Source organism: Oncorhynchus clarkii, chromosome 16 (assembly GCF_045791955.1).
Source record: "Oncorhynchus clarkii lewisi isolate Uvic-CL-2024 chromosome 16, UVic_Ocla_1.0, whole genome shotgun sequence".
Classification (NCBI taxonomy): Eukaryota; Metazoa; Chordata; class Actinopteri; order Salmoniformes; family Salmonidae; genus Oncorhynchus; species Oncorhynchus clarkii.
The window spans coordinates 19,437,857-19,448,531 of record NC_092162.1 but is presented as its reverse complement, the minus strand read 5'-3'; the positions used below and the strand labels follow the sequence as shown (position 1 = coordinate 19,448,531).

General features: G+C 42.6%; 1 protein-coding gene across 1 annotated transcript; it reads left to right on the top strand.

Moving 5' to 3' along the window:
- The first annotated feature begins 8 nt into the window (after positions 1 to 8).
- On the top strand, positions 9 to 10,100 carry LOC139368126 (family with sequence similarity 234 member A). The gene is made up of 12 exons (XM_071106706.1): positions 9 to 148; positions 859 to 1,152; positions 1,378 to 1,488; positions 2,176 to 2,358; positions 2,696 to 2,820; positions 3,087 to 3,219; positions 3,493 to 3,625; positions 3,842 to 3,985; positions 4,646 to 4,727; positions 4,863 to 5,015; positions 5,273 to 5,375; positions 5,676 to 10,100. Exons 2-12 carry the CDS (start codon positions 894 to 896, stop codon positions 5,885 to 5,887), a joined length of 1,638 nt encoding a protein of 545 aa, XP_070962807.1. The 5' UTR covers positions 9 to 148; positions 859 to 893; the 3' UTR covers positions 5,888 to 10,100.
- The last annotated feature ends 575 nt before the right edge of the window (positions 10,101 to 10,675 follow it).

The window sequence follows — 10,675 nt, the reverse complement described above, 5'->3', positions numbered from 1 at the left end:
GTAAGGTTGGGTCGTTCAAATGATCCCAGATTGCAATGACTATTTCACTGTAGCTAGTAGGTGCTTTAAGGTGTGAATTGTTTACGCAGGTGAAGTTGGATTGACAGTTATCGATCAAACAAAGACACGGACAGAAGTAGCTTCTAAAGTAAGATACAAAAATAAATCAACTACTTGAGATAAATGAGACATTTAAGGGCTCGAAATTGAATGGCGAAACTATCTAGATAGTTAGCTAACTAGTCTAGTCTGAGAGAATGCCAATGAATACGTTTTGAGCCTGTAACGCGTTATGTAACGGTAGCTACTATGGCTAGCTATGCTAACTAGCTAGTAATCTAAACCAGAAGTTGTGGTATCTTGACCAGGCTTTCAATGAAATGAACTCGCTAAATTGACATGTTATGCATTATTACCGCAGCCAAATAACGCTAGCTAATTCTTAATCTCGGTTACCCAGAAGTACAATTCTCTCGCGAAAGTTTATTTTACTGTTTCATCTGTCCACGACAATATGTTCATGAGAGATTAGTTGGTTCTTTGTTTACGGAAGTGGTGAATCCAGAACCCAAACGGAGTCCGGGTGTATATCTAGAATTAAACACTGACATTGTACCTCAGGACATAATCAGTGCATGCTGTTACATGGTAGCTTGCTAGCTAAGGTCATGGGTTATGCATGTTATTGTTTTGTTCAGAAAATTCTGGAGGCAAACTTGAAAATGTTTGGAGTGAGATGGTGCGGGTGTGGAAATGGCTGGAGTCCCACAGGCAGACAGGAATACATTTGGTACTGTGTCAGTGCTGAGGGGGCGGTATAGGTTTGTGTCCTTTGCACCACATTTTCTCTGTGTTTAGGTCTGTTCGGGCTATGACACATTGCTGAAGAGATAATGGAGCCAACAGACCATGCCACAGAAGCCGACCCCCTGAAGAGGGAGGAGGATGGGGTTGAGGGTGGTGGAACGGCACCACCAGTGCAGACCAAGAAGAAGAGTTTGGGTCTGGCCAAGTTGTCCCACTGGAGGACGGCTGCCTTCTTCCTCTCCCTCTTCCTCTGCCTCATCATCGTCTTCGCCTTCTCTTTCATCATCCCCTGTCCCGTCCGTCCGCAATACCTCACCTTCTGGAACCGCACCTTCCCCCAAGCAGGTGAGGAAGATGTACAGTGACACAATAGACCAGAGAAGGCCAGTTAAGAAGTGATTTAAACCCTGTGTTGTTTTCCACTATGGACTGGATGAAAAAGTCTCAATCTCCATGAAAATATCATTTAGTACAGGACCAGGCTTGAACTGTCTGGGAAAACAGCCCTATATGTACTGTTTGTTTCTTTACCCAAAAGGTTCAACTTACTTCCTTTCCTTTCTCTCACAGCCACCTATGATTTCCTGGCCATTGAGGATGCAAGCAAAGACAAAGTGATGGACGTGTTGTTTGTCCTGAAGGCGCAGGAGGGCAGTCAGAACGTTAGTTGTTTGGCTGAAGGTACTAGTAATACAGATCTTACAGCAAATGCTTCATGCTTTGTCTTGCTAAAGGCCCATTGCAGTCAAAGTTATGTTTTCCCTGTGTGTAAGTATTATATTGTAGATAGCTGATGAAACTAACACTGTAAAAGGTTGAACAAATATTATTGTTATTTCCTGATAGCTTCTGGTTTAAAATACAATCTACACAGGACCTTCTAATCAGCAGGTTTGCATGGTTGGGAGTTTCAGCTTTCCATGGTGACATCCCTATTCTAGTAAATAAAATAAAAAATAAAACATTCTGTTCACTCCCAGAAAGTCCTTTCAGAATTCTTGCCTGAGAACGTTTTTTTGTTAAAAAAAAATATTTTTGCACATTTGAATGGAAATCTATAACAGTTTGGTACCTAATTGTTACGTAGAAATAACTTGATATTAATATAAAAATGGCTGCATTGGGCATTTAAGCATAATAATGAGGAGTAGGTAGCTGCTTTTGTAGAATGGTTTCATTGAGATTCCAGTAAAAGTAGAGGCTACCAGCCAAAGATTCCCAGAAGACAAGCTAAAGTCCCCTCAATACAGAGATACTGTTTAATAATTCCTACTGTAATTGTTCTAACAATATATTGTCTGCTGTGTCGTTGTAAAATCTGTAGCTTGGCAGTGTCTGTGAGATTCACGTGTGCTGTATGACTTCCAGGTCTGGACACACCTTGTGTGTTTGTGTCGGCGGTAGCAGGGACCAACGGGGAGACTCTGTGGGAGCGGCCCTTGGCCCCTGAGTTCCACTGGGCCCAGTGTGGTCTGGACGGCCTTGGAGAAACCGACAGGGGCTGCCTGCTGTCTCACTCCAACCAGCTCACTGCCATCAACAAATACACTGGTGAGTGACTCCGATTCATGACTCTCTTGTTTATACTCACCTCTCTCTCTCTACGATCTCACAAACAACACCTGATCAGGAACTTATAGTCATGTTTTCACACCTTTTCCACCACAATGGTGGTTGAACGTCACACTTCAAGTAGTCATGCTTTCTCTCCTCACGCCTTTCATAAATCGCAAGTATGTGCCTGCTTATCCCTCTAATGTATGATAGTTTGGTCTGTGTCTCGCCACTATTTTGTAACATGACTCACTTCAAAGAAAACGTTCATGATTTCTGATGGAGGGGGGTTGTAGCTGTGAGTGCATTCTGAATACTTGGTATTTCTGTACAGGAGTGGTGACGTGGGCGCGGCTCCAGCCTCCCAACCTGAGGAGTACCTTACCGGTCCTCAGTGTCTCAGACCTGGATGGGGACGGGGTAAGCGACGTGGCTCTGGTGGCGCCCAGCCCAACGCAGGTAAACCTCAGAGGCGTCCTCGATGTCTCAGTTTAGTCACACTCACCAGCTGTGTTCCGCATGACGACCGCTCAGACTAGAGGATGCGATATTGTAGGATTTTCACTGTTTGCGTTTTATACCTCTTTAAAACACCGCTTTAAAACACAGGACAATAATGCATGAGAAAATGTGTGCTTCACACATGAAATGGCAACCTCTGTGCCAGTACCTTTCAACAGAAGACCTCAAGACAGTTTGTTCTGTTGTTATCCGTTGCGCTCTAGACACAGCTGGCGATCCTCTCAGGGAAGAACGGTGTCCAGATTGGCTCAGAGGTGGTTCTTGACACCGCTGAGTGTGCCATGCATCTCCTCCACTCCACAGGGAAAGGCTCCAACTATGTACTGCTCCAGAAAGGTGAGCAAGCCATTTGCCAAAGCCTGCTAGTGAGCTCATTTATAGATCTGTTGTCAATAATTCACTGACCAAACTATTGATCTCATAACATTCTATGTGATAGAACACATTGATTTCAGTCCTACTGTATGTGACCTTGTCCAATGGTCAGTGAGCTATCCCAGTACATTGATTTAAGGGTCCTATATGGCCAGTTGGCTACAGCCCACAGCATATTGATGTCAGTGTAATGTTATATGACTGTTGTCACTGCCCTTTGTCCCCTCTCCCCAGACTCAGGATTGTATGGCCTGGCCCTGTGGAGGATTGCAGCCCAGGCTAAGGCAGGCATGGAAAAAGGCCTCAAGAAGGACAAGCACTGGGAGCGCAAAGCCAATGACTCCTCTGGCCTTGTATCAATCTATGAGTAAGATGGAGCAGCAGCTAGACGCTAATACACAATTCTCACAATGCCTCAAAATGTCACAGCTTGGGGGCAAAACACAACACCAATATACCAAACGTCTAGTGGTTAAATGATGATTTCTCATGTCTTATGTTCAGTAACCTGGACCATAGACTGAAATGAATTGCTAATGCTAACATGGAGTCTTTCCTTTTGACGGCCGTTCCTCCCCTGCAGGTCTGGGACATTGAGATACGTGTTAAGGACAGGGAAGGCAGAGGGTCCCTCCAACCTGCTATTGGTCACTGGGGGCAGTGTGGTGCTGATAGATGGTGACAGTCTGAACTTACTGTGGAGAGTCAACACCAGCACAGTCCTCAGGTTAAAAAAAACGTCATCACCCTAAACACTGATTAGTTAGTTAACATTGTCATGTAGCTTACTCAATACACAGTTTTGAATGGTCATATCAGGACTAACAACCTCGTATTCCTTAACATTTGTAATAAATTGCCACGCTATGAATTCCGTGTGTGTGTGTGTCGACAACTATGATAACCAGGTATTTGGGCCAATGTCGTGTACTGACTGGGAGGGTTTTAAGTACAGTACCAGTCAAAAGTTTGGACACACCTACTCATTCAAGGGTTTTTCTTTATTTTTACTATTTTCTACATTGTTGAATAATAGTGAAGACATCAAAGCTATGAAATAACACATTTGGAATCATGTAGTAACCAAAAAAGTGTTAAACAAATCAAAATGTATTTGATATTCTTCAAAGATGCCACCCTTAGCCTTGATGACAGCTTTGTTCAGAGTGTTCAAAGCTGTCATCAAGGCAAAGGGTGGCTACTTTGAAGAATATAAAATATATTTTGATTTGATTAACACTTTTTTTTTGGTTACTACATGATTCCATATGTGTTATTTCATCGTTTTCACTATTATTCTACAATGTAGAAAATCAAGAAAAACCCTTGAATGAGTAGGTGTGTTCAAACTTTTGACTGGTACTGTATGTTTTTCCTCTCCCCTCAGCGAGCCTTCTTTTGGCCACTTCAACAAAGATGGCACACTCGACATAGTGATCGAGGAGGACATTGGCAACCGCATTAAAAGGGTATGTGGGGACCAGCTTGGAAGCAATAGAAGAGACTCAACTTACCTGCTTGGCATTTCATCCCTCTTTGTTTTTCCACTCCTAGCTGCATTTGCATTGAAAGCGACATCTGTCCCTGCTCTGTGTGCATTGTAGGTGGTGATCCTGGACGGAAACACTGGAGGCACAGTGTGGGAGGTCAACCTACTGGCCAGCCCCAACTCACCCAAGCCAGCCTCAGTCAACACCATCAACTCCTTCTCTGTGTTCATGTTCTGGGGGCTGATGCCCTCCGAGGCCAACACTACTGTGAGTACAGTGACTCTATGAGAACGGATCATTCACTGATCTTCATCTCCCTCTGTGTTCACGGAACCTTAGCCTGAGAATCTGAAGGCTTGCGTTAGCTTCCCGAGTTAATGCCTAGGATTCAGCTCAGTGGGCTAACACAGGCTTGTGGCATGCAGAATACCCGGGTTCGAACCCGGGTCGATCCAATTCACATCTGTCATAGTGGTGCTCTTTAGACACGCTGACCTGTTTCTAAAGGAATGCTTTCCTACCAGAGGGATTTGAGTGAGGAGCGGCGCTCCTACATGCTGTATCCCCACTACTCCTCAGTTCTCCTGGAGAAGAGCAACGTCATGGACCACATCATCGCGTTTAAAGGTGAGCTACACGATTGAGCGAAACAATGTCATTATGCGCGACCGGTGAACCGTCTCAATAGCTCAGCTGTCTAAAAACGTTATTACCGCACCGCCCTCTCAGGGAGGAGGAGGGACCTTGGATCTTTCCTCCAATGCGCTTTGAGAGGAAGGTGAGGAATTGAGGGGGAAAAGGACTTGGGATGCAAGGATTTGACGTCTAGTAACGTTTTCAGACAGCCCTAGTCTACTGTACTTGAGGATAATGACTATTCTCTAAGCCTAAATGACTTGTTGTCCATGTGTTTTCTGCCTGTCCTAGCCACTCTGTTGGAGCGGGGGCGCCACGCCTGCTACATCATGTTGACGGGGCCCGAGGGGGAGGGGGCCGAGGGGACGGTGGACCTTAGCAAGCGCAAACTGAAACAGGACGTCACCGACAGCCGGGTCCTCCGCCTGGGCTCCCTAAGCAGCAAAGACACTAACGAGGACATCAAAGAGGCCTTCCAGAGACTGCGTTTCAGCGATGAGTGACAGGCCACTGTTACCATGACAACATTGCTGCTGATATCGAAACTGTGTTACAATAGATATGACAACCGTTACTGCTGACAATCAACCAACTGTGTAGCTATGGTTACCTTAAAGCTGACTACTAAACCTTCTTCTGCTGACCTTGTATTCCAACTGTCCCATCATGACAATCAGATTAATTTAGCTCAGTTTTCTTAGCGTGGAAATAGGCAAGGTAGAGGCAGACTTGGCTTTGGGTCGATGCAACCAATAACTGCACTAATCACAGAAGACTGCCAGGGCATACCAACCAGGCAATATGGTATTATCAGGTACTGTATCTGAATTCATTTATGCACAACTAGTAGGCTACCGTGTGGGATAGTTTTTAGATACCTTTGCTGTAGCAACTTCAGCCTCTGTAAAGGTGGCTAAAGTGACTAAGCGTTTATGTTATGCAACAAAAAGAGGCACTAAAAGCCCCAAAGAGCTGCATGGGCAACCCTGTGGTTAGTGGAAATATCTTAAGGGTACTGCTTCCATATAAAATTACAAGTCATAGCCTTATATTGTAGCCAGAGGTACTGTGGTAGATGACAATCAGATGAAACTAGTAGCAGGTACTGTACTATTCCAAGTTGCTGTAAATTAGGGTATAATTTAAATGCACATTGACATAGCTGTAGGCCCTGTATGAGGGACTCAAGCCTTGAAAGTTTAACGTTTCTGGTGATCTGTGTGTTGATGTTCAAATCAGGCAAAAGATAAAGGGAAAGCTTGAGAAAATTCTTATGCCCCCCCCCCCCCATCTCTTAAAAAAAAATGCTTTAAAGTGATCTTGAATGGGAATGAGGGTTTTATAGTTTGCCTTATACATGAATATATTGAACCTTCTTTTTGAGATGATTTTTCCTTCTTTTTTACTTATCTATTGATCTCTAAAAACATTTTTCAGATCTGAGCGAGCCGACACCCGCATAGCTGTTGTTTTTTGCAGTGTTGGAGGAGGAACTTGGGGCTCTATTCAACCCGTATCACCGAAGTTCAGCTTTGTAGTGTGATTGAAATGCAAAGGCTTGTTCGCGCTTTAGCGGCAACCGCATTCACGGTAAACGCTACATGTCGGCCCAATTGGAAATGACCTTTTACATTTCTATCGCTGAATCTGCAACCAGAAATAGCTATTGGATTTCTGGTTCGTTAAAAGAGCTAAACTTAGATATGTTTTTGTTGGTTTGATAAATTAAACCATGCCCATTTCAAGCTTATCTTTCAAAAAAAAGTTACATCAGAATATTTAGCCAAGTTAGCTGGCTAACTCATTGATCCTATTTTGTAGTATCCCCCCCCCCCCCCAGCTTTCGAAGTCCCTGATTTTAGACACAATTTGCTGTGTAGTTGCGTATCAGCCAGACTAGGTGGAATTGCATGAGCTGCCAATTCCGCAAGCTGCTCCAAGCATAACTGGTGCCACGTTCAAAACAACTGGGAACTTGGAAATGTCCAACTTCAGTGTATTCAAAACAACTGAACTCGTAAAAAAAAAAAAACAAGCTCCGACTGGGGGAAAATTGATTTGAATGGTCATTCAGCTCTGAATTCCAACTCGGGTACTCTGGCCTCATTCTAGAGCTCTGACTTTCCGACCTAAAGATCACTGAAGTCATGATTTGACCTTTTATTTTTCCAAGTTCCCAGTTGTTTTGAACGCAGCATGGGAACTCTGGAAAAGTACGAGGTCAAATCTTGACGTCTGCAGTGGTGGAAAAGGTGCTCAATTTTCATACTTGAATAAAAGTTAAGATACCTTAATAGAAAATGACTCAAGTAAAAGTGAGTCACCCAGTAAAATACTACTTCAGTAAAAGTATCTGGTTTTAAATGTACAGTAGTTGAAAAAGTAAGTAAAAGTTGTACATCAAATGTTTTATATTAAGCAAACCCGATATCACAATTTCTTGTTTTTTAAATTATGTACAATCAGGGGAACACTCCAACACTCATAATTTACAAATGCAGTATTTGTGTTTAGTGAGTTCGCCAGATCAGGCAGTAGGGATGACAATGCATTGTATTGATAGGTGCTTGAATTGGACCATAATGCTGTACAGCATGAGCATTCTCAATGTAAAGAGTAGGCTACTTTTGGGTGTCTGGGAAAATGTATGAGAAAAAGTACATATTTTCTTTAGGAATGTAGTGAAGTAAAAGAGAGCCCCAAAAAATGACTAATGTAGTACTTCAAAGTATTTTTTATTTAGTTACTTTACACCACTGGATGTCGGTGATCTTCAGGTCGTAAAGTTAGACCTCTAGAAAGGGGCCCGAGTTCCCGACTTGAAATTCCGAGTTGGATGACAGTTCAAAACTATTTTTCCCAGTCAGAGCAACAAAAAAATGTGAGTTCCCAGTTGTCTTGGACGCTCGGAAGACGGAGAGTTCCAAGTTGTTCTGAACGCAACATATACCTATAGCGGACATTGGCGAAAGCATAAATCATAGTCCACAGACGTAAGGACGCGATAGTCCTGCTTCCCATTGTAACATAGCTACATGTCTCTGACACCACCAACCGCGGGGGACGTACAGCTCGAACGAGCACCTCCCCACAATGCCCAACCAACGCGTCTCCCGGTATGTGTCTTCTAGTCATTATAATGTGTTGACCACTAGGTTTTATGGGTATTGTGACTCATACTGTGGTACTCCATTGGCTGCAGGGAAAGGGAGTCGCATTAAAACAAATCCCATGCAGCATTGTTTGCCAGTTCGAACACTGGAGTGTGATTTGTAACTTACACCTTGATTAGGCTAATGAATCCTCAATATTTTGTTGGATGATTTTCAATTTTAGCATCATTTCTGTTGTTCGGAACTTTTAAAGCTGCAATATGTAGCTTTTTGGGTGACACAACTCACCTTTCTATTAATTTGGTCATCTGTCATCCTCAATGAAAGCAAGTCTAAGATGCAGTAGATTCATTCTATATGCGATATTTATATGCTTCCTGTTCTTAAATTTCGTTTTTGCGTGTTCTACTCTTGGTGTTGTACACCAGCTTCAAACAGTTGAAAATATATTTCACCGCGGTTTAGATGATGCAATGATTCTACACACTGTACTTGCTTATTTTGTTACATGAACTAAAATTAGGCTTTAGGTGAATTAAGAATTTTAGCAACTAGGAAATGGCGGAGTCATTTCTGCATATTGTACCTTTGACACTAGTGGGATGGTTTTGGCTTCATGACAAATCACAAGAACCTGCAGACGGATTTGAAATCTCCAGCTCCGTTACACCATCAAAACATAATATATTGGGGTGTCTGCTATTGCCGGTTAATGCTTGATCTGATTTGAATCTAGGCCTAAATTATGTTGTAATTTCAAATATTATAAATTGAATTAGAAAAAAATACTGAATGAATGAAGCTGTGTTATGCTGGCAAGCTTAACGAGTTTGAATATAGGATAAATATTAGTAGTAACTATACACAATGACAGTGTATAGTTTGGTCTTTAGCATAATCATTTACTAACAATATAAAAATGCATGTTAAAGAAAGGGACAGTACGGAATTGTTACAGCAAATCCACTAATCTACATGGGTTGACTAGGGTTCGGTTACATCTCACTAGGACCAGCTTTATTACTTAATCAATGGGCGCATTCGCGGTGGATCACTTTTGTCAAGGCTTTCAAAGTGTGCTGCATTATGGGTATAAAAATGGTCAGACTTGCGACTACAACAACCAAGTGATCAAACGTCATGCACTTTCGACTGCAGTCGACTGTAAATATCTGCAGTTTCTCTGCAGAACCAAAGCTTTGTGAGAGAACCTTTTTCTGTTTTCTTGGAAGCATAAGGCATTACATGCTCATAAATGGTTGATGTGGCCACCTATCATTGGTTATTATCAATGCATGTTTACTTTTCTGGGTGGATGACTATTTAGCATTTAAATTACATAGGCATATACATGTGATCCAAATTTCTAGCATAAATAAATTAAATATACCTAATGTATTTACCTAGATGTTACTGTAATGTTGCCCAATGTTATAGTCTACAATTTGTCTTGTCCGCAATATTGCTTTCACCAAACAAATTCAAATGTCTTGATCGTCTGAAGTGTGTTAATAAAATGGAATACACTGAACAAAAATATGAACACAACATGTAAAGTGTTGGTCCCATGTTACATGAGCTGAAATAAAAAATCTCAAACATTTTCCATACACACAAAAAGTCTATTTCTCTCATGTTGTGCACAAATTTGTTTACATCCCCGTTAGTGAGCATTTCTCCTTTGCCAAGATAATCCACCTGACAAGTGTGGCATATCAAGAAGCTGATTAAACATGATCATTACACAGGTGCACCTTGTGCTGGGGACAATAAAATGCCACTCTAAAATGTGAAATTGAGTCACATAACACAATGCCACAGATGATTCAAGTTTTGAAGAAGCATGCAATTGGCATGCTGACTGCAGGAATGTCCACCAGAGCTGTTGCCAGAGAATTTAATGTTCATTTCTCTACCATAAGCTGTCTCCAACATTGTTTTAGAGAATTTGTCAGTACGTCCAACCGGCCTCACAACCGCAGACCACATGTAACCACGCCAACCCAGGACCTCCACCTCCAGGTTCTTCACCTGCGGGATCACCCGAGGGGGGTGGGGTGCTGAGGAGTATTTCTATCTGTAATCATGCCATATTGTGGGAAACAACTAATTCCAATTGGCTGGGCCTGGCTACCCAGTGGGTGAGCCTGGCTGCCAAGTGTGGTGGGCCTATTCCCT